The following is a 23,774-nucleotide window of genomic DNA, read 5'->3' as shown; positions in this document are numbered from 1 at the left end:
CACACACACACACACAGACTCTGTCTTGCACAGCTGATTCATTCTCCTCTACTCTAATAGAGGACGAGTGGGGAAACCACGACCTATATTGGGTAGGCACAGGGTCTCGTGTCTCCGCTCTTTGCAGGATCATCATTTACCGTCTCCATCTTCATGGCTTTGTGCTTCACCTGATGCCCTCACTCCCTGCACAGCCCATGCCCAGTAGCTCAGCCGTGCCCCTCCAGTGCTGGAGCACAGAGGGTCACATCCCCATGGGTGTTTTTAACCTTCCTCAGATGCATGTCCTAACTACCACATCATGATATTAGTGTGGGCACTGCCACCTCTTCCTACGGAGGTGATTTAAAATGTGACAGCAATGCCACATTTCAGGAGGGTACCAAGGGGGGATCAGAGGGGCCCAGATAGAGGTGACCCGGCACAAGGTGTATTCATTTTCCCCACCACAACCTGGACACCGTGGTCCCAAGGAGACCTTTGTGCATCAGTGCAAGGATATATAACCACAATAACCCAGAGTCGAAATTGGCTTTGTTACTGAGGCACTTTTATTGCTGTAATGCTGTTAAAGGGCAGGATTGGTGCGGTGAGCAAACAGGCTCGTGCTGCGAGCGGGAAGGCCGGGGGGCTGGTGGGGGACCCCGTCCCTGCTGCCAGTGCCAGCTGGGGGGGTCCAGCACAGGTCCTGGGGGGCTGCAGGAGCATGGGTTGTTGCTGCTGAGCTAAGCCAGTGCTCCACGCTAACCCTGTCTCAACTCGGCCATACAGAAACCTGTGGTAGTGCTTCACACCAGTGTAAACCAGGAGTCCTTCTCCTGCAAGCAAAGTCAGGTCGCAGGAGGGCAGCGAGCACCACAGCCAGGTTTTTCCAGAGCCCTTGCCCTCTGCCAGGCTCAGCTCTGCACCTTTTAAAGCTGCCCCCAGGCCTCTTGGCTTGACCCCACACGTCCTGGATGTGACTGGTTGTGAGTCTCAGTCACACCTTGTCTTAGTCATGGGCCAACTGAGCCCCGCAGGCATTTCCAGCAAGCAGGGCCTCTGGGGACAGCCGCCCCGGGCACGCCAGCACCACGGGGACCATCACCAGAACCTCTTTCACCTGACACCTCCAGCTTGGACATGAAGTTGAAAAGCCCTGAGAGAAACCAAAGCCATGTGCTGCCGCCTCACCCCACCTCAGCCGAAATATCCCCACAGAAAGACATTAATGGTCAGCAGGAGAACAGCATTAACATTGCAAACAGTCCTCCACAGGGGCTTTTCCTCGATGCTGGTGAGTCTCCGCTCCAGGGCGGCCTTCTCCTCCTGGGACAGGGTGCGCGTGGGGCCAGGGGACAGGCCACAGAACCACAGGTAGAGCATTTTCCACCAAGGAGGCCTGGGTGCTGTGAGAGATGGAGAAAATGTTACTGCCAGGTTGGGACACGGCCCTCCCTCATCTGTGTGTCGGCCAGCCTGCGGGGTCTGGGGGCACCTCAGGTGGGACAGAAGATGGAGATGGGAAGGGGAAGGAGCGAGCTCTGCCTCTACCATGTACATGTGCTGATTACTGCAGGTTGATTGCAACACCAGTTGTTCATTAGTTAATTAACGGAGCTGTTCCCCTTCCTCCCCAACCCAGCTTCCTTCCACTTTCACATATTCCTGACAGCATGATGGTCCATTTAGAGATCTCCTGGCTTGTTTATTACACGTGACAGGCCAGGTGAAGTATGTGCTTTAATTGTCAGTCCTGTGCTGTATATATTGCTCTGGCTGTTCTTTCCAAATATAACCTCTTTTTTTTTTTTTTGAAAGGTAGAAGGCCTTGAAAACAAGGTGTTACCCAAGGAAAAAAATCTCATTAAACTGTCAGATCCTTTGTTCTGTGTTTCCTTTCCTATCATTACTATTCACAAAATTACCAAGACATTTGTTTATAAAAATATGAGCTAGTTAAGTGAACTAGGAGTTGATAAAACGTAATAAATAATGATGAACAGCTGCATTCAACTGAAACCCAAACTTACTCTAATGGGGAAAAAAAATGAGATTTCTTTTAGTCGTTCACTTTTGTTTAGCTTGGCTGTAATTGGTACCAGTGTCCTTTGGCCTGACCAACAAAAGGAGGGAGTAGCAAAATCTTGTGTATGTGCCTTTCTTCTGAGTTCTTCTGCTCTGTAACCTTGGAAAGTTAAGCTCAAAACCAGAAAGCTGGATTATTATTTTTTTCACTCTGAACAGAACTTGCACGTGTAGCATTTCCTGCTACTCTTCGGACCATAATGCCATTTTGATGCAGGATATTACAGCATCGCTGAGTGAGTTTGGCCAGCACAGACCACACAGGGGCAAGGAGAAGGCATCTCGAGCACATGGACAAGGGCTTTATCTCCTGGCAGTGATGGGGACAGGAAGGGACACCATCTGTACGTGCTGATTACAGAGCCTGCCATGAGAGTGCTACCACTAGCTACTGCTTTGATTATGCTTGCAGGATCAATACAGATCTCCTCAAAGGCATCTTGGTGAGACAGAGAAATAGCTGCAGTGTCGTGGCACAGAGCCCCAGTGCCAATGGGAAGACCAAAAGCCACACTTCCATTCATCACATCTCTATAACTGGTATCCCCATAAGTACAAGTCACTGACTCCAGTGACTACAACTCTCATGAGTTTTGGAGGGCATGTGTGTGAGATCCTGGCTATACACACACATGCGAATGAATGTGCTTGTCCACAGTCAGGTACCTACCTTCCTCCTCCTTATTGCCCAAATCTGCACTTTCAAGCATGTCGCCCTCTCCATTGGCTGAGTTCATCTGCGCTGATTCGCTCTTGTAATTTCTCAGGTCAATGTCAGGTGATTTTTTGTGCCTTGTCCACCATGTCAGGCAAGCGAGCTGCAAAGAGAGATGGAGAACACACAGGTTATGGCCTGCCCGTCCCAAACTGGCATGTAAGTCATGGCCCTCTTTGGGGAGACAGGTCCTGCTTTTCCCTCATCTCCCTTTTCTGCAGATACCCACACACTGGGGAAAATTAAAAAAATAAAATAAAATAAAAAAATTTAAAAGCTGGTATCATCCAGTTGGAGCTGAAAAGATGAAAAAAAATGAGTTAATCTAGTTTCGATCCATCTGTTTTTTGTTGTTGTTTTCTTTTGTTTTGTTGTTGTCATTCTGCTTAATCAGTTCCATCCCTGTCTCTACCAGAAACCTTTTAGCAGACACTGCGGAAGCAGACTCCTTTTTGTTAAGCTTACTGACATGAAATAATGATGAAGATCTGTGTCCAGAACAGCAGCCCTCCAACAGGGAAAGGGCAACAAAGTCAATTAAAAGGGGGAAAAGAAGGAGAGAGAAGGAATAAAAAATTAAGATAACCCTCTCTGATTATGGCCAGTTACAGACAGCAATTGTATCCTCATCACATGAAGATCAGCTGGGTGTTAGCATGCAGCTATATGGCTGTGGGGACACTGATATCTAAGTGGCTCTGTGGGACATGGGGAGAGACTGGAGGATCTTGTGTCCTATCTCAGTTGCAGTTTAATAGGAGGAGAAAATCCAGCATGAACATTAAACTCCATGGTTGAGACAAGCTCACACCAAAGCAGAAACCTGCCCATCCAAAGGCGCTTACCTCAGGGCTCTAGGTGGGACGAGCAGCAGTATCGTGTCTCTGCCCTGTGACTGCAACAGCACAGAGGGACAGAGCCATGGTGGAGATAAACAGGTCACAGTTTGCAGCGAGGGCAATACCATGCATCAGACCAACAGGTGTAGTCGCAAGAAGAAAGGAATGGGCACACGCTGTAAGACTTGTCTGTACAAACGTCTCTTCCCTCTCTCTTTTTTTTTTTTTTTTTTCCTTCATTTGTTGTGTTGGTGTTTTTATTTATGTTTAACTCCAGTTTTCTCTATTGGTCTAATACAAGACATTACCGTGCCCTGCGTTGTCCTTTCAATGACAAGCCATGAAGGATGATCTGTTCTGGAAAGGCTTTTGTGGCTGCAATCTCCTCTGCTTTACAAAACTAGGGTGTCTGAAGCTCATGTCCTGGGGTAGGTCTGAACATCTTCTCCTCACTTAGCCACAGGAAGCACGCAGGGATGGGTTCATCCTGCAAACCCCACAGCAGTCCTTTTGCCAGCTGTGGGGTAACCATCCCAGGGGCGCAGGGCTTTAAATTCAAGCTGCAGCTGCTGCTTGTTTGGCCGACCGTGCACGCTGAGCAGCTTGGTGGCACTTCCTAACTTCTGCATGCTGTGACCGTGGCAAACAGCAAGGACTGCACTCATCAAACCCACACAAGGTTCACGGCCTGCCCTCCCACGGGATGGGACCAGGGCAGCGGGGCTGTGCTGCTGCTGACAGGCCAGGCAAAGTCGTGCGTTTGCCCGATGAGCGACTGCCTCCCTGCTCTGCCCGTATGGAGATGAATGTCTCGAACGGGTCACTTACAAAATAACGTGAGTTTAATTTTTGAATTTTGCACACACAAATGTAGGCAGCAGTTTCCAGCTGACATAAAATGTTGCATAATTTCCAGAAGATTTATAGCTTTATTTAAATCATTTTCAACCAAGATGAGCATTGGGCAGGGCTAATCTTTCTTGTCATGATGTGCTAAATTGCTTTGATTCGATGATCCTCATCTTTCTCAAGGATTCTTTTCTCTTTTTTTTTTTTTTTTTTTTTTAATCACTTAGAAAATGTCACTGGAACATAGCAAAGTTTCAGGGTACTAAAGCGTCTGAGAAACTTTTTTTCTTTTCGCTTCTCCTCCCATGTGTCACTGAGTGACTGTCACTTCACATCTCAGTGAAGCCTGCAGGGGCTGGAGTTTCCCTGGGGCTCAGACTCTGCCAGGTGGGAGCAATTCTCAGTTGAAAGCAGCATGGACACACCGGTAACCTCCTCACATCTCACCACTGAGCCACACAGTGCTGCTGCTTTGCCTGTGGCCAACCTGTTCAACAAGGCAAGCCACCACCCTAGAGGTGAAGCCTCATGTTGTCTACAGCTCCTCAGCAGGGGTTACAAAACGTTTTGCTCTCAGTGGCACCACAGGGTGCAGGGGGAGCACCAGCCTGCCCAGCTGCAGCACCTCAGCAGTGCACGGTGTGGGGCCAGGCCAGCCACAGCTGGTTCAGTTCTCCTCCTGAGCTCTGCACCTGAAGGAGATGCTGAATCCAGACCTCAGCACACTGGGAAAACATCCCCAGCTCTGGAGCACATCAGCTGGAACTGCCTATCCATCAGCCTGTCAGCACGAACCCTGACCCCTGGGGACGTTACCTGCCTGCATAGCTCTCTTTCTGTGGGCTGTTTCTTTCTCTTTTCACCCCCACATTCTCCTTGGACAAGGGAGTTTGCAATAACTCAGCACAGTTTTTCTTTTGTTGTTTGTAAACTAGAATAAATCCTTCTGTTCCGAAATGCCATCTGGCACCTGACAGTTGTGTTTCAGCTTCACAGTCTCAAATTTAATTGTAAGCTCTTTTGCAGGGTTTTCAAGGACGGCGTGACACAATATGGACTACCTACAATGAAGACATATGAACTCTGGAGCATACCAAACAAATTCCTTGCATACTTGTTTTCCAGCACAGCATCAATCACCACAGGGATGGGAGAGTGTCCAAAACAGCCAGAGAAAATGCTACAGCTTGCAGTTCTTGGATTGTAATTCATTTAAAGCCAGGCACATTAGCCGTACCGCTCTAACATCAGATACAAATCTCTTTTCTCCTTTTGCTCATTTGCTATCTGAAAAGAATTGGGATTCAATATTTAAAGTTGTCCAGTGTAGATCTTCAGCTGATGTAAAGTGGCATAACTGTGCTCAGCAGCTGTTCCTGGTCTTTGAAGGCGATGAAGCTATGCTGATTTACATCTGCTGAAATCTGATCTATCACTATATTTCCTTGGCTTTTCTTTTGGTGGCTTGTTTTTTCTTTTCCTTTCACATGACAAAATAAATGGTGTAATTTCTAGCCTTTATAAGGTGTCTTTCATCATTACTTCTCAAAGTGTAGCACAGATAAGGGCTGGCAGAACTAGCCCCACGCAATGTTTATGGGTGACTATCTGAGGCTCTCAAAGCGAGTTGTCCAGCACCTGGGACTGGGAAGGGCCAGAGCTTCAGGCAGCTCTGGCTAGGATGCCTGCTGCCCCTCAGCCACCATCACGGTGACATAAAATATCTTCACTACAAGTTTGCTCACTTGCATGGCAAAACCCAGCAACTTGAGGTTGCTAATGGCCACCCAAAATTCAGGTGCTAGCTTGGGTCCAGGTGGGCTGACACATCCATCCCGATTTCTACCTCCTGCTCTTTCTTCTCTCAGCCTTTCTGTCCTTGAACCATCTCAGAGTGGCCACAGAGCATCTCATAGGGTTATCTCAGCATTCCCATAGCACCTCGTCAGGGCACCAAGGGAAAGCACACCACTACAGGTCACCATCCAACCCTGTTCACGTGCTCATGTCCAGGGCAAAAGCTGGGCCAGTGTGACCGAGGGAAAATGAAAGGTGCTGGTTTTAACACTGCCCACTCAGATTCATGCCAGACATGCAGCAACCCAGCAATATTGGCACCTACTTCAGCTTCCCAAGGGTATCTAATCACATCCTGTATGGTATTAAATATGGTTCATAAAATCCAGCTAGCTACGATATACAAAGCTTCTTTTGTCTAGCAAGTCAGGTTAGGCAGGCAAGTCCTTCTTAGTACTTGGTTCAAGTATTGATAAATATGTTACATTTTTTTCTAGGTTTTCATGCATCTACAAGACTTTTCTTCTCCCTCCTCCCCCAACACACGCACTCCTTAGAGCACGTTTTAACTGTTTTTATACCTCAGAGGTCAGAGTAAAAGCCTTCTGGTGCTGCGGCCAGTTTTTTCACTTTCTGAACTGTTGGTATGATGTTTGCTATTTGCCAGTTCTGCGTTAATGCATCTTATCTTGCTATTGCTGTGGGCAGGGAGCACTGAACACGTTTAGTTATCACAGGTCAGATGATAAGTGGAAACTCATTAAACCACAGTAATTAATTGCTGGCAACCATCTGGCCACCCCTGAGCAGTAGTGAACAACGTAAGCTGCAGAACTAATGGTGCCTTCTTGCCAGTATTTCTCTCTCCCATGTGGATCCTCTGATAGCTAATAAAAGATGAGACTTTATCTCAAAGCAGACACAAAGGCAGTCTCTCTCTCTCTCTGCCTCTCCTCTATCTGAGCACCTGCTTTCATGTAATCTTTAGGAGCTGGGTATCTCTGACACCACTAACATTCAATCAAACATTGATGGTGCTGGTTAATGCTTTACAAGTTATGAGGAAGCAACAGATAGAAAATGCTGTGACAGCATCACCCTCATTTCCTCATGCAGTTAGACAGGGGGGAAAAAAAAAAAAGGTTTTTTAAATCTATCCAGCAACCTTTGTTTGGAGGTAGATGGCAGTTTTGTTATATTGACAGCTGCTTTAAAACTTGGGACTGGGAAGAGTTGCTTTAAGGTTTTATTATATAATGCCTCCCAACTCTGCACCATGTGAATGTGTTAAGTAAAAGAAAGTTGTGCCTGACTCAAAGTTATTAAATGTAATTGAGATCACATTGGGACAAAATGTTATTTTCCTAAATGCCCATGTTGCAAAAGATATTAATCTTGTTTGCCTGCAAGATTGATGCTGGCTCTGCTGAAACAGGGTATATGCTACAATTAGATATATTTAATTCCTCCTCAGCAGTGCTCCATAATATGATTTCCTCTCCTTCCCCCTTCTTCTTTTCTTTCTAACCCAGCAATGATGGGCTGTGGTGTCAGCCCAGCTCTAGGCACAGCATGGAAACTCGCACTCAATTTCAAGCACTCAGTGCCTTGGGAAGCATTAACACTATGAGACCTGGGGAACAGAAAGCTGAGGAGCAAGTGCTTCTTTGCAGCGTATGCTTTACACTCCACTTCTCAGCCATGGAAGGAAAAGAAAAGGACAGATTTCAGAGATTTTTGGAAACCAAACGGGGCTTCTGAGAAAAGTCACTTACCTTTTCTTCAGGGATTGGGGGGGTGCAGAGACTAACAACGACAATGACAATGGCAGTGAGGACGCAGAGGATGAGTGCAAAGTAGAGGTAGTGCAAGTCCTTTAGCACAGCTGGTCTTCTGTCCTCCTCACCGCAAGACGGTGTGCTATAAATAAACTCGATGATCATCCGAACGAGTCCAATAGCCAGCCCAACCACAAGGCCCCAGAAAGCACCCTGAGAAAAGGCAGACACAAAGAAAAGGTCACTGCATGTTACCCTTGGTTGAAGTTCCCTTTCTCTGCCTTTTTTTTTTAATTCAGCTCTTTGATAGACCTGATGGCATCTCACACTGACATTCATCAAAGGAGGATGTTTTCAGTTTAAAATTCTCATTTTTCTCTTTCTGCTCTTGAACATGGAATAGATAGAGCACAAACAATGCAAGAGTCTCCTCCTAGCAACAAGCCTCCAACTAGACTTCGAGGCATCCTCCCTAAAGTGTAGAACAACCTTGGCTTTTGTGATTTCAGAGGAGACTGCCAAGAAGCACCACTTGCAGTGGCTTCTTGGAAGCAAACACACATGCACTAGAGACTGGGCTAAGATCCACTAATGCATGCCAGGAAAATTCTTTCTAATTGTCACACTTTAGCTGGACTGGCTCTGAATCTAAGGAATCTCCTAAGCTGGGTAGTGAAGGGAAAATTATTTATTTATTTTATCAAATTAAATATGTGCATCAATTGGTGTTTTACATCCCACTTACCGGCTCATTAATTCTCTTGCAGAAGATTGCCAAGATAAAGAGAGCTGTGATCGGTGGAGCCAGGTAGCTGGTTATAGACTGAATGTAGTCAAAGAGCTGGCCACTGTTGGCTGACTGAATGATGGGGATCCAGAGAATACTGATGACTACCAGGATGAGGATAAAGACTCTAGAAGATGAGTATAAAATTGTATTAGCTCTATAGTTGGAGGAGTCCACCTGAAAATGAAATGTTGCAGCAAAATAAACTTACAATTGCTTTCAGAATTTCCTAAGAATAAAGCCAGAGATCACTGTCAAGAGTAACGTACACAAGTAAAGACAAAATCATTCTCCTTTAGAAGGTCAATTCAGTCAAATCCTGGGGTTGATTTCATGGATTTCAGAGTGAGCTGTGCTGGGACTTGCAGTCAACATGCACAAGAGAGCCACAAGGGCCTGGTGACTCTAACCACGAGCTCGGTCAGTGCAAGCCCCTCATCTCCATGTGTCTTAGAGAGTGACATGATCTTCAGAGGACTTCCTCTTGGATGCAACAGAGGAAGATGGAAGCTGTGATCATTAGGAATTTTTCTGCCACCTCTCCAAGACGATAATGCACTCAGTCTGGTGTCCTTGACAAATTCCAGCACATTTTCTGGTTATTAAAACTGCTTCTGGGATCTCAGGTGCATACCACAACCCTCCTTCATCTTGCATTGCATGTTGTAGAGGTTTGCCCATATTCCCTCTCACTACTTCACAGCAGTGGAGCAAGCTATTGCCTGCATCCCTCACCTGTCCCAAAATGAAGTTTTGAAACTTCTTGCTAGCTTGTGACTGGAGAGGGAAACACAGTACAAACATACAGAATGCAGCTTAAATTCTGCTATCAAGAGGAGAACTTTATATGCCCCTGATATAATGCAGTGCTAAAGCTTGCTCGTAAAGGGCACTATAACTTATCACAAAGATAGAGAGCTGGGAGGCCCAGCTCATCAAGCCTGCTCTTTTTCATGAAAAAGGAGCAACTGCAATGTATTGCTCCTGTCTGGTGCAAAAATAACGTGTTTTTAAAGACCTCTGGTGATGGTGACTCTAGAGTACTTTTGGTTTTTCTAAAATACAGATTTAAGGCAGTACTTATGCTAAGTTAAGAGAAGAGAGGGGCACTGATCTACTTAGCACAGTGTTTCTCTCTGACTACATCTATCTGAGGTGAAGCTGGACAAGGTAATGCTCTTTCCCATGCTGTGTTCCTCTTCTATGTTTTTGGCACCAGTTTTTTTCTTAGTGGGTCCAGACTGAAGAATGTAAGTGCTGCAGTCAAAACATGATGACAGCAACAAGACACAAAGAAATGTAAGGACCTGCCCACAATCATCAGCTCCTGCTCTGAAGCCTGTTTGCGGATCCGCTGCCAGATGTCTATAACAAAGAGAGTGCTGCTGCTGTTGAAAATGGAGGTGAGGGAACTCATCAAGGCTGCCATCATCACGGCAATCATCAAACCCCGGAGCCCTGGCGGAGAAAAACATGGAAAAAAATCAGGACTAGACCCTTTGGATTCCCAGCACTCTTTTATCTTCCGGCTGGCTGGTAACTGCAGGAAGATTTCCTTATCTTTAGGATGGATAAGGGCAGTTTGATTCTACATACAGCCTGGCTCAAGCCCACCTCCACGAATGTAAAGGTTTCTCACCATCAGGCATGAGCTCAATCACAAGTTTGGGGTAGGCAATGTTGGAACAACCCACTGCTGCTCCACAGACCCTTCTACAGATGTCTGGGTCCACGCAGCCCACTTCATCTGTAGGATACAGGAAAAAAACAAGAAGTCATGTAAACACTGTTGAACCATAGGACACATAACTCAAGGGAACAAATCTTGATGCCCCGTGTAGGTAAATATAAAATCAGAAGTGAAGTTGGAATGCAGCTAGAGCAAGTAGAGCTGAAGTATTTTTTTTATGTCCTAAAATAAAGGTGAAACTTTGAGATGACATATTGCAGTTCTGTTCAGGGTACTGACATAAGTCTCCCGGATGCTACGTAATTGTAGTCATTGATGATTTGTTATTTGGGGGAACTGCAGAGCTTCCATGAGCCTGTCAGCTGGGTTGCCAATGATGCTGCAGGCTGACTTACTCCTATTTCATGAAGTCTGGAAGCACGTGAGGCACTTTCCTCCAGGAGCAGTGTTTCTAACCAGGACATTCTCCCCAGGAAGTGGCATGCTCTGGAGGAATGAGCAATGACATTTCCTTGGGAGAAAACACGAGGGGAATGCTTGTTCTTCCACAAAGGAGGGCTGTTTCACATAATCCACCGGGAACTGCATGAATCTGTGTGGGAGATTGCCAAGACTCTCACCAAATATACAATGGAAGTAATCCACAGGACCTAAAGGGCAACCTCAGTGCTTCATATATTTCTTGTCATCGACTCCATCTAGATAGATATACATAATGCCCACAGCATGGAGCTCTTTGTTCCCAGAGGTACAATCTGCCCCATAAGGATACCCCCACTAATTTCTTCTGCTGTGGGAACACTGAAGGTGGAAGAAGGGCATGGGAACATCTGTGCACAACGGGAATAAATACAAGTATGCCTGCAAGACAGTGGAGTTTCTGAGGTATAAAAGTGCTGAAGGACCTGTGTGGGATTAGTGATCATACAAGGTGTAAAGCCCTGTGGTGAGGAATATGGGAAGGCTCACCTGGGTAAAGAGCTCTGCTGATCATCCCTGGCATGACGATGAAAAACATAGGGAAGATTTTCAAATATCCTCCCAGCACTGATCCACCTTTGGCATGGGAGAGGTTCTTGGCAGAGAGTGACCTCTGGACTATCACCTGCAATTGGTCAGAAAGGGAGTGGGGAGTAAAGCTGGAGCACTGCAGAGAGAGCAGGATCCATCTCTCCTCTTGTTCTCATGGATGACTTTCATGCGACAGGATCCCAGAGTGTTTTGCATGCCAATGGCAACTTTCCCATCTCGGTTGACTGCAGCCTGCTGCCACTGCTCAGAGCTCAGCGTACAGGCTATGGCAGAGGGCAGCATGGAAATTTCCTTTAGAGGAATCATTTTGCCCTTGACTGAAGTGAAGCCACCTTGAGGACTGGAGACAGCAGTTATACAGCAGCAAGAGACAAGGAATGAAGCAGATGAGGGTGTGTTGGTAAAAGTTCAGTGGTGGGTTTTGGTGATTATCCCACCTTGAACCACAAAAGCGCAGTTTCTTAAGAAACAAATACAGTTCTCCCTGTCGTAACTTGGATAGGGATAAGAAACGTGAGACCTGCTGGAATATGAGCAGCTTGTCTGGAGGTCTGCACAAGGTGACTTCAGAACCAGCTCCAGCTCCCTGTTTTGTAACCTCATTGCACAAACTGCATGCAGACCCCCAGTACTCACCAGCCCACAGCAGGATAAAGACAGATGAAAATAATCTGCTCACCCACCCTAAGAAGCGCACAAAAGTAGCAGCTTGCTGAGAAGGTGGAAGGAGAGAACTATTCAGGTCTAGTCCAGTAACAGAGGCAGTAACTCCTGCACAGCAAGACACAGTCATGTTTCAGCTCACAGATCTACAAAGTGAGGAGTGGGTTGGAAAGAACATTGCAGTGGGGTGCCTGAGAGGGAAAGGTTTTCTTTACCTGATCAGTGCACCAGCACCAAAGAGCCAGCACGGAGAGGCCAAATATAAGTCCAGGCCAAGGAATGTCACCTGTGACTGGGTCCCTGAACAAATGGAAGGCATCCGCACGTGGGAGGTGACAGGTCGTGTTTGGGACTATGACCTTTGGAATCGCTGTGCTGTATTTCTCCTTCAGGCCTTCATACCAGCCAACTTTTTCAAATCCTGAAAAGAAAATACCAATGATTTAATGTTATTTCCTTATCTGAGTCTGATGATAGCTTTTCTTTTCACCTATCTTCCTCTCATCTCCTTTCTTTTCATTCCACCCTCACTTTTGGAAGTCAAAGTGTGTACAGGAGTAAGCTGGATTTTGCCCAGAGTCCTTGTGGTTTGAACAGCACATCCTGGAAGAGGATCAAGGCAGGAAAACCTCTGTCGTCCGAATCCTCACAATGTGCTCAGCATCTAGCCTTTGCCAATACACCTTCCGAGAACTGGAGCAGGAAGGCATGCAATTAAACAGGATATATCCATATTTCTGTTTGCCAAGGAGGCTTAAAGCAAAGACCAATGATGGTCAGTTCCTTGTTATTTTTTTATAATTCTCAGTTACGCCCAGGTGAATCCACAGTAATCCACAAAGTCAACAAGGAAAGTCAGCAGAGTTACTCTGAATTTACATGAGCATAGTGAGAGCTGAATTTGTCCCTGGGGATGCAGTTTTGCAAGCTTGTTGGCAGCTCCAGATAAGCTCCAACTGGCAAGATGAACTTATCCAGAACCTCACCACCATACAGTTAGTGCAAAGGACAAAGCAACTCTGGTTTGTTGGTGAATGAGAGTTGTACCAGCACCACTTCTGTGAATGACTGAAACTCATTTCTGCACTATACCTGAAAGGGTGAGGTGAGGTACCCCAATAAGGTCTAACGACCTTGGGATCATTAAACTACTGTATGATGTCACTGCAGATTCCCCTTACCTATGAACATGAGGACCAAAGCTCCCAGTATCATGATCAGGGTCTGCAGCGCATCTGTGTATATCACAGCTGTTAAACCACCTGTTAGGAAAAACAGTGAGAAAACAGTGTCCCCGCGTACATAGAAATAGGTATTCCACCTGGAAAAAGGCTTTCCTTGGCCCCATCTTTGTGATTTCAGAACAGATCCACTGGGAAAAGCTGGTACTGGGCTGGACCCCAGGACACAAACCCTCCCAGGAAGAACATGTTTAGGGGCTTGCCCATAGCTTATAGTGTTTATTTTAAAATTTGTTATTTACCAGCTATGGTGTAGACGGCAGTCACCGCTAGCAAGACTACAGTGGACAAGTAGAGGTTCCAGCCCAAAGAGATTTGGATGAACAATGCTCCAGAAAAAATGTCTGTCTGGAAAATAAATTCATAATAATAATAATTATAATAAAAGTCTGATGTTAGCTCTGCTTTGTGCAAGTGCAATCTCATAGAGCAGCCTGCAGCCCTTTGCAGATGAAAGCGTTGACAAGCTTCACTGACAGTGAAGCCACCCATGGTGAGCAGCATCCCACGTTGTGGGGACATCAAACCTGTGCCCATGTATCCACAGAAGGAAAGGTGGAAATAGCACAGACCATGTTCTGCCCATCACCATGTCCTGGTGGCCTGGAGTCACTCTCAGCTTGGAAGACCTCTGTAAAGTGTCACTGCTATCTTGCACCACGTTTTATTTATCTGAAAAGGTCATCAACCTGCTTTTCTACTTACACTGTTCAGCATTAAAATGACTCCAGTAAAACAGGTTATACCTGCTGAGGACCTCCTTAGAAATATAGCAACCCCTACCACCTCTGTTTTGTTTGGACCTTCTGCCTGAGAGAATGAAACCAGAAACTGAGCGAAACCCAGAATTATACAGATAGCATCATTCAGATGTGGAAGGTGATACGGGAGATGTGTATGTGTTGGGAAATCAACCTGAAGAACACTTGTACACCTGGTATGGGGTGAGGTACAGGCAAAGACATTTGTAAAGCAAGACAGTAGGGATGGGACAAGATTTCTCTTTGCTGTGCCCCAAATAAGCAAGCATCCAGTGCTGCTCCTGATCTCTGTGATCCCGAGATGGGACAACCACTACCAGGGCACTACAGGAGCCAGTGAGTCTTTGACTTTCCAGCAGGAAATGCAACCAGCTCTGTAGCTACACAGGTTCAGTCCTTTGACAGCACTGTTTATTGAGATCTCTGCTTTTCTTTGCAAACAGGGAAGACTCTGCAATGACCTAGCTGCTAACTTACACCTGGGCAGAATGCACAGGAAGAAAAATCCTTCTTGTAACCAACTGCCGGCTGTCCAGCCAGCCGCTAAATGAGCTCTCTACAAACAAAGGCACTGCTTAATAGAAAGCACCTGTCATGCCCATAAACTGCGCCAGCCACATCCGTCAGCCACGTGTGAATTAGCTGCACGGAGGAGAAACCACTGAGATGAAACAGCAATGACTGGGGCCAGGGTCCTGCCCTGAAAGGCATTGGCAAATTCTGCTCTGCCGAAGGTCATTTTGAAATATTGGTCTTTTTCCACCATGTGCATTGAGTGTGTAGCTGTGCACACTGTTGTGTTATTGCAGGAGAGACTTTCCATTTGTCCAGTTTTGCTCCAGACATCTCTTTCCTAGACGTTGTCCTGAGAAATGCTCCAACTGCAGAGAGCAAAGCTCCTGGGGGCAGTGGTGGCAGCAAGGGGCAAGCAACATGACCAACAATTGGCCATTAGAGGATGAAATCTATCCCATGCACCCAGCCCTGAGCCATCTTCCAGTGCACCCCCCAGGAACTGAGAAGTAATAAGCCTGGGGGAAGTACACTGAGGCTGGCTGCAAAAGGCACGTGGGTGCCTCATCTTCATTCAAAATCTTCTAAGGCAATTTGACATCTAAATACTTCAAAGGAGTCTAGTCAAAACTGGCCAAAACAAAAATTTTCAGTCCCTGTAATGGGCTTTGAAGTACAGTCCTGTCCCTCCAAGGGCACAGGTAGTTCTTATCAAATCTCTGAACATATGTTCTACCTCTTTATTAATGGCATTTAAATGAAATGAAATACCCAACAGCTTACCTTGCATTTTAACTACCAACAGGGTACAACACTGCAAGCAATCCAGAAAGGATAATGAGTTTTATCTTAAGCTAGAACCTACCCCTTTTGCTATACCCTCCTTATACAACGCAAGTGACAGAGAGAGAGAGGAATAACATCCCTAATGCTGAAAACTCAACAAGAACAACAGCAAACTAATCACTAGGACTATGCAGATTTATGATCATTTAAGAGGATTTCATATCTACAGGATGTAACCAGCCAGATGCTCAGATGGGGTAATGCTGCAGTTCCCCTGCCTAAATTACCAAAGGTTTGACTTGATGGAAGGGAAAAGGCAGGCTGTGGTACTTACACCATCTAGTAATTAGCTGCTATATCCCTGTAAAGTTCTCCCTGTGTATTGCTCCTTAATGAGTACTCTCTCTCTCAAGGTAAATCTCCATGATCAATGCAGAGGCAGGTATTTGAGCAAAGAAGCACAAAACACACTGATATTGTTTCTGGTAGCTGAGCTGGTCCTTCGAAGGACATCTGAGCTATCTCTGCATTGTGCCAGGATGCCCTACCCCTGCCCTAGCCACAAAGGTTGTGTTCAATGGGATACATACGGATATCTTGGTGAATATATAGAGAATGAGGGACAGTACAGACATGTAGATTTGTATCCTCTGCCCTCCAAATCTCTTCTGCAGGTACTCAGGCATGGTGACCACTCCAGCTGCGATGTAAACAGGCACAAAGATCCAGCCAAGAGCCAGAAGTGCCCAGGTAGCCTGATAAAGAGACAGAGAAAATAAAGGCACATGATTCAACACAGGAACATAATTCTCATATTCCCTTTCAGTGGACAACTTAAGAAAGGAGTGTGTGGTGCCATGCAATGTATTTGGGAAGTACTCGGATTTTTTGTCCCTACTCAGAAGATGAAATGACAAATGAAAGAATTATCACAATATATTTAAAAGTTTCCTTAAGTTTTCCTCTTACACCCCATGCTTCTTTGTCACAGGTGGCATATCTATTCCTTATCTGGATCTTTTGGGCAAGATGGTGTATTCTGTTGCTCTGGGTCTCTAAAGATGATGTTGTATTTGGTGGCCTTTGAAATCACTGACTCTGTGGCAGTGAATAGTTAAGTGATTCAGAGAAGGATTGGAGCATCTGTTTGTTGCTTGATTAGCAAGTGATGAGGCTGAGGCAGCAGCCTCCCTGCAGAGCATAAAAATAAGCAACAGCAAGACTCTGCTGGGATGTTCTCCTTTCAGGCTGAAGCAGATCTGCTTCTGTTGCGGGTAGATAAAGGGGCAGTTCAGTTGTTTTGCCACAGGTGAAGAGTCTTAAAGGCACCGTGTGTTTCCTTTCTGAAACCCAGCAAAAGCCCAGAATAGAGATCCAGAACATAAATAAAAGCCACTGGGTTACCAGACCTCACTTCCTGGATGTTCTGGACATTACCTTTCTTCCAAGTACCCTCCATTAGTCCAGATTTTACTTTGATTGGTTATTTAAGTTATCAGAAATGAAACTGAGCCCTGGGGACAGAGGTTGAGCGTGATTGAAGAGAACAGCCGTGGTTCCTGCAGTGGCAGAGATTGGCTTAGGTAAAAGATGCCCATATGATCCCTGCAGCTGAGTGATGTCCCTTGCCGAAGGGAGAGAATAATGGCATATCCTAAGGTCCCTTTCCAATCTGAAAGAAATGAATCTAAACTCATGAAGCTAGATTTGTCCTGACATACAATCTTGTCTTCATGGGCTTCTAAAATTACTTGAATAGATTTACTTAAAATACAGTGATATGTCTTACATGCACCAGCCTGAAAGCAGGCTCAGGTTTCTTCACAAAGGACTTGAAGGTGATCTTAAGGGTTTAAAAAAAAATAAATAGCTGCAGTGAATAGATATCCCAGGAAAGAGCCTTTGGTGGGCTGGGCCCTGCCAGTGCTTGGCAAGTATCCGGCACTATTAGCAGGCTCTGCTGATACAGACAAGAGATTTAGAGTTAGGTGAGTGATGTTTATTGTGAGGCTGGCACTAATCTCACTCCTCATCACTGCAGCTGAGAAATTTCATTAGCATCACACACAAAGGGCCTGCTTTTCATGCTCTGTGTGGTGTCAGTGGCAATTTTCCAGGGCATTTCAATAGGGCAGAATGAGACTTGCCTTCGCACCCAGATGTTCACCCCAGAGACGTCACATTTTGGCAGCTGACAGGTGAATGCAGTGTTGCCAATTCTCATGGTTTTGCATTGAATTTAGGAGCACATGCTGTTTTTTTTTGTTTTGTTTTGTTTTGTTTTGTTTGTTTGTTTGTTTTTTCAAAGTTCCTGTTCCCAGAATCCTGTGATTATCCAACTACATTTTCAGCATCTATTATCTTTTAATCTTGATGAGTGGTGACTAAAGCTTACAAAATATGGCCATATGCTTCCAGGAAGGTCAAAGAGCATCTAAGTGGATTCCACTTAAAACTAAAATAAAGACTTCATGTTTCTTAGGCTGTCTCAATTTCTGGAGGCTTCCCTTCTGAGGTTTGAGAACCTGGCGTTACTGATACCGTTAGCATCAGGTTTTGGAGATGAATCCGCAGTCCCTTTGTAAACAGTGATGTTTTAGTTGACAAAATAACAGGCTCTTACATTCCACTCAAAGCCCCCAACAGCAAGGCCCCCAGCTGCTCCAGTCCCTGCCAGGCCAATGAGTAAGCCACTGCCCACGTTGCTGGACATCAAAGATGCTCCGATCTGAAACACACAGCACAGGCACACAACACAGAAAGTCATCCCAAGGAATTTCTCTGTTAGCCCAAGCACTTCCCCCAGGTGCTCCCTTTCCCCAGGATGTCATCTCCTTGCAGGGAGGTGGCTGGATGTTACTGGAGAGTTGGGTTTTCCTCCCCGAGAATCAGTGTTTGCTTTGGCAAGGGTTCTTCTGAGACAAACATCTGCTCTGGGGGAAACGGGGGGTGAGGGAAGCCTGGTGGCAGCCACAGATACCTCAGTGTCTGCGAAATGTGATGGATTTCTCAATTCCCTTGGTACACAGCCAGCAATGTGCAACCTTGTTGACCCTTTGGGCTTTACCTCTCCACAGCTTGCAGACATCCCAGCCTCTTTTAAGTCCTGCACTGAACAAGCATGTGGTGGTTTACAAGGCCACGGCGACATGACCACCCTCTTGAAGCTCCTCCTAACACAAGATGTTCCTGAACAGTAGCAGGGACAATGTTGGCAATGTGTAGTCGTTTGTGTTGTTGTGTACACATAGGTTCAAAGATATTCAGCCCTGCAGTAGGCTGGAAAATACTAATTCTTCAGGTTAACTTCGATGCTGTCCCTACCATGGCTCATTGACACCCTAATTGGAAGAATGCAAGCTCCAAGGCAATTTAAACTGGGCAAAGACTATATGACTTAATTAATACTTTAATTTGGCACAAAGCCTCACCTCCCTTCTGTATGCCAATGCCAAATCCCTCTCAGGGTCAAACGAGATGTTACCTAAAGTACAAGTCGAGCCCTTTTCTCTCCAGAGAAAATTTGCTTTCAGCTACGTCTCCTGTGAGGAATTTTTCTCTTAGCACTGCTAAACTTGAAACAAAGACTGATGGAATTTGATCTGCTTCTCACCTCTGAGCAAGGTAAAACATTAATATGGCATGAACACCCACACTGAATCCTGCCAACAGCTCTGCTTCGCGTCTGTCGAAGAAAACTCCTGATTAGAGAGCTGGCTGCTGCAACATGAGCTTGCAACTTAGGTAGGGAGTGGTGTTCTCAAGAACTGTAATCTGTTTTCCTGATATCTATATCAGACACAAAAATACAGAAGATGATATATTGTACAGGAGCAGCAATGTAACATCAGGGTTTATCTGAGGCTAACACAAAAGAGACCTGTCACCCCTGTAAAAAGAAATAGTACGTATAAGCCAGTCGTGTACTCAAGGTGAAGGCCACAAGGAACTGAGCCTGCAAGAAGTGCTGCAGAGTTGGCTTTCTACCTGGACAAACAACATAAAAAGTGAACAGTATTAGAGGTTGCTATGGACCTAGGACTGTAAATCAGAAGAGCCAAGAGCCAACCTGTACCCAGAGGATTCTGTGGCCACCTGTGGTTGGAGCAAAAAGAAATAAGAATTAAAAAAAAAAAAAAAAGAAGAATATTTTTGGGTGAAAAATACTCCATTTTACTGTTTTTTTAATTATTCCCCTCCTAATTAGAAAAAAGCATCAAGTTGTGCATTTTCTTTAAATGTCACTTGGCTGAGCAAAAGTGTAAAGAATGTTTAAGAAATAACATATTTGAGAGACAGATGTATCTCTGATGGAAAAGGCTGAAAATTTAGCCTAGTGAATTTATGAGCAATACACATGCAAAGAAAAAAAAAAAAGGAAAAAAAAGGGAAAAAAAACAACAGTGTTTTGGTTGAGAAGTGCATTCTGCTACTCATGACTCACTAGAAAGATATATAGTGCTAGAGTTTGGCATTGGCTGAGAAGGATATTTATTCCTGTGGCATTTTTATTCCTTTCAAACTTTAAATTATCTTTATATGTACCTTTCACTCCCAAGAAAAGATGCCTTCAATAGATTTTTTTTCTTCATAGTGAAGATTTATACTTTGGTGGTTTGAAGTTTATATCCTTTACATCGTTTGTCAATAATCTCGACTTTACTCTAAATAGTAAGGGCTCAGAAAGTCTTGGGCTTTGGGATTATTTTTTCTTCAGTCTCTAAATGCTTTTTTTTTACTGGAAAGCACATTCCTAGATTACCTAATGCTGTCTTGGCTTTGGGGACAATGGAATCTTTGGTGAGTTGGGGCCAAACACAACTAGGCAGTCAGAACTCTTCCACATCCACCAGCATAGACATTTTTACTGCTTACTTTAGCAGAGAAATTTAAAGACGAGAAACAACTGAAGATGCTGAACTATCTTTTTGGTCTGGTAGCACTATATTGCAGCTCACTGGCAAAGTTGCCTGGGATGATTTCTGGTGGATTCTCTTTGTCCCAGGGGCACAGAAAGTGTATGGATGGGATCCCCACAAAAGGCCTGCCCTCCTTAAATAGAGAATTACTTTCAAACCATGAAAAACAGAGGGATGCATTTCACTTACAGGCCACCAGGTCATGGATCGTCCAGCAAGGAAATAACCTCCAATGGTTCCCCGGCTTGCCCGTATCGACGACTGGAAACACAGGAGAAAGGAACAGCTTTTCCTCCATTCACCCACCCTCAGGTCAGACCCAACGCTCATCCCAGCAGCCCTGAAACACCCTGTCATTCCTTTCCAGCAGCCCTTTGCTTGTGTGCTTCTGCCTCTCTTCCTGCAGGCTTCTGGTAGTATAGGTTTGGAAAGAAGCCACTAGTACTTATTTAATGTCTTCTCCTTGCATGTACACATTGAGAAGGAGAAAAATGCTGTAGATCTCTATAAAAGAGGCCTACACAAAGCAACATGAACGTATAATTGATAACAACTTTTCCAAAGATTTTAACATCCCGTTTCAGTCTTCCCACCCTCAGCCCCAGCTTTCCTCTTGCCCTGGTCTCCTGCCCATGACTACTTTGCAGCACGGGAGGCAAGCACCTTCCTCAGGACAAGCCCCAAAGCTGTCCCCATGTGGGGATGGGGACTCACAGATATCGCCTCCCCGACCTGCTCAGCAGGGCCTGGGATAACGGTGTGTGCAGGGGATGCCTTTTGCAGGCAGGCACCTTTGTACCCATCAGGGGAGTGGGGAGGGTCAAATGCTTGCAGACCTAACCCCAGTCACTTCAGGGACTCACCCATATCCCAACAGCGAGGACAAAGACGAAGTAAAAGACCACCACGATGATGTCTGCCACCCCAAAGACCGCCTTTGTCTCCCCCGGCAGCGCGGGCGGCTCCGTGGTGGCTGGGGTGGGCTGGCTCATGGCTGCGAGAGAACTGCTGATTTTCTCTTTCACACTGGACTTTGGCGCACGTTCGTCTTCATCGCTTCCCTTGTAATAATTAACAAGGTGGAGAAGGTGTGAGTGGGGAGCCCCGTGCTGCAGAGAGGCCCGACGGGCGGTCAGCAGGCAGGGAGCACACATTAAGCTGCGCATTCACTGCGCAGATAGCAACAGGGGGAAAGGCAGGAGAGGAGACAGCTGAGCCTTCTCGGCAGGCTCCTTGGCAGCAGCAAAGGAGTTAAGCTGCTTGCGTGACAAGCAGAGTCGCTGCCAGGTGCCCTGCGTGACACCAGGAAAGCTGCAACAGCAGCAGGAGCAGCAGCTGTCTTGGGCCACAGACAGGTAGGAGGGGGCCATGCAGTGACAAGCTGTGAGCCACCAGGCCCTCCTCCCCGTCCTGGCACAGCAGGGCCATTCCCCAGCTCCGTGGGATGTCTTGCTCTTCACTCTGTGACACTCAGGGTGGGCAGAACCTGTGCCTCCACCTCCCTCTGCTCTGGGACCCTGCTTAGAAGCACCAGGGGGAGGCCATCAAGGTCCCTGTGGGTGCTCGAGTTGATGGTCAAAACACAAGTGCTGGTGACAGGCAGATGGACGCAGCCCTGCAGGAGCAATCCCCTGAGCCTGGAAGACTGTGGGGTGGGGAAACTGTTTTTTCCCCCATCTCATCTCTGCCATGCTCAAATGTGGCTGCAAAGGTTCCTCCTGCCCCTGCCTGCAGCTGTCTCGCACCGCCAGCCCTCCGAGTCAGGGAGTGGGTCAAGCCACCCCCTGCTCCCTTGGGACAGCTCTGGGGGGGCTGCCCAAGGCTCCTTCTAGCGCCGCAAAGCTGCTGTGGAGCTGAAGCTGGCACAAGCCTTCTCCTAGAAGTCTCCAGACCTCAAAGCAGAACCATCTCTCACCACCCTGCCATGTTCTCTGCTGTCCATAGCTGCCTCCTCCCCACGAAATATCAAGTGGGACATTTTAAACTTATGCAAGCTTCATTTGCGCTTGATTGCGAGAGAAGCATCAAACCCACTCTCTCATTTTGTTTTATCCCCATCTCTCCCAGTGTTTCCTTGCAAATGCTGGCTACCTACTTGCTAATTAATTGCACTGCTAACGGACGGCCCCTGTCCTCCCCCGCTCCTGAGTCTGAAGCTCTCTGGGAGCGGTGCCTCCCCATAGTCTCATTATCCACAAGAGGCTTTTCAAGACTGAAATGTTTCAACAAGCTGAAGGAAAGTTACCAGAAATTAAATATCTGGAAGCCTAAATCCCCTGGTGCAAACAGGCAGCTCTCTGCGCACAGTGCTGATTTACACTCACCCACACACTTCCCTCTTAACATCACAGCACCCAAAAGCAAAAAAAGACAGTCTCTTAATCTTGAAATTCATCAAATTCCTGCCCAAGAATCAAACAAAGCCAGTATCTCCTGTCTTCCCAAAGCAGAAATCCTGCTCTCCGTGAGGAGCCCAACCCAAAGTCCTCACCCAACCCAACCCCTTTCACCCCACCATCCCAAAGCCCTGAACCAGCACCAATTAACACAGGCAAGCACTTGAAAGCTTGCGCCCTGAAAAGTAAGTACACCTTGCAAGCCATTCCCAGCAGCTCCAAGGTACCACAAGCCAGCTGAACCAACAAGCATGACATTGACTTCTGCCTGAAGGACCCTGCCAAGTGTTATTTCGCTGAGTGCACCGTCCCAAGCAATAAGGGCTGCCCCCTTGCTGGTGCAGCAGGGTAGGATGGCACTGCCTGCATCTCCAATGCAGATCATACCTTGAGCCCGTCTGTGGCTGTGCTCTTCTCTTCAGGGCAGTCCTGTGACCCTCCTGTTGCTGGTCCTGCTCATGCACTGCTCCCTGGGGCTGGCCGTGGAGGTGTGCCCCTCCACGCCCCCAGGGACACCCGTCCCTGTCCCTGCCCCAGCCGAGGGGATGACACATCCCAGTGACGTTCGCGTGGCTCCTGGCCCCACTGCAGGAACCCCGGGTGAGGAGCAGGTGCACGGCTCTGGCGGCCCCGGCAGCAGGGCAGCGCTTATCTCCTGCTCACCACGCTCTTAAGTCAACATTGGCAGGCATTCACCCCTGGGAGATGTGGCACTCCTTGCCCTGGGAATGGATGGGGCGGAGGAGGAATTCAGGTGCCCAGGAAACAATAAAAATTCAACACGGTGACGAACAAACAAGCAGGCATTGGAGTGAAAGCTATTACAGCAGCAGAAGCCCGGCGGGTGCCAGCAGGCAGGTCTCTATTGATTCTGGGGGGGGGGGGGGGCAAATTCGTTTGCTCCCATTTATCCGCAGGGGACATGGCAATGTACCTTGAGC

The 23,774-nt window shown here is 46.6% G+C and overlaps 1 protein-coding gene across 1 annotated transcript; it reads right to left on the bottom strand.

Moving 5' to 3' along the window:
• Positions 1-528: 528 nt before the first annotated feature.
• SLC5A9 (solute carrier family 5 member 9) lies at positions 529-23,451 on the bottom strand. Its single transcript, XM_013106982.5, has 15 exons — positions 23,221-23,451; positions 21,301-21,498; positions 20,627-20,698; positions 18,142-18,246; positions 16,109-16,273; positions 13,701-13,806; positions 13,399-13,479; positions 12,433-12,638; positions 11,492-11,627; positions 10,472-10,579; positions 10,140-10,290; positions 8,791-8,959; positions 8,043-8,258; positions 2,738-2,885; positions 529-1,388 (listed from the first exon to the last, which is right to left on the bottom strand). The coding sequence occupies exons 2-15, from the start codon at positions 21,427-21,429 to the stop codon at positions 1,180-1,182; spliced, it is 2,001 nt and encodes a 666-aa protein (XP_012962436.2). The 5' UTR covers positions 21,430-21,498; positions 23,221-23,451; the 3' UTR covers positions 529-1,179.
• Between the last annotated feature and the right edge of the window lie 323 nt (positions 23,452-23,774).

The sequence above is a fragment of the Anas platyrhynchos genome, chromosome 8, assembly GCF_047663525.1.
Source record: "Anas platyrhynchos isolate ZD024472 breed Pekin duck chromosome 8, IASCAAS_PekinDuck_T2T, whole genome shotgun sequence".
Lineage (NCBI taxonomy): Eukaryota > Metazoa > Chordata > Aves > Anseriformes > Anatidae > Anas > Anas platyrhynchos.
Note: the sequence above shows the minus strand (reverse complement) of the source record. Positions and strands in the feature narration are given on the sequence as shown.

What these genes read in the sequence shown, in the direction of transcription:
- SLC5A9 (XM_013106982.5), bottom strand. Translation starts at nt 21,429, where the DNA reads ATGAGCCAGCCCACCCCAGCCACCACGGAGCCGCCCGCGCTGCCGGGG. An exon ending in TTGGGGGCTTTGAGTGGAAT is followed by an intron (nt 16,274 to 18,141) that starts GTAAGAGCCTGT and finishes TCTCTTTATCAG; the next exon opens with GCTACCTGGGCACTTCTGGC. An exon ending in GCAAGAGAATTAATGAGCCG is followed by an intron (nt 8,259 to 8,790) that starts GTAAGTGGGATG and finishes GCCTTTTCTCAG; the next exon opens with GGTGCTTTCTGGGGCCTTGT.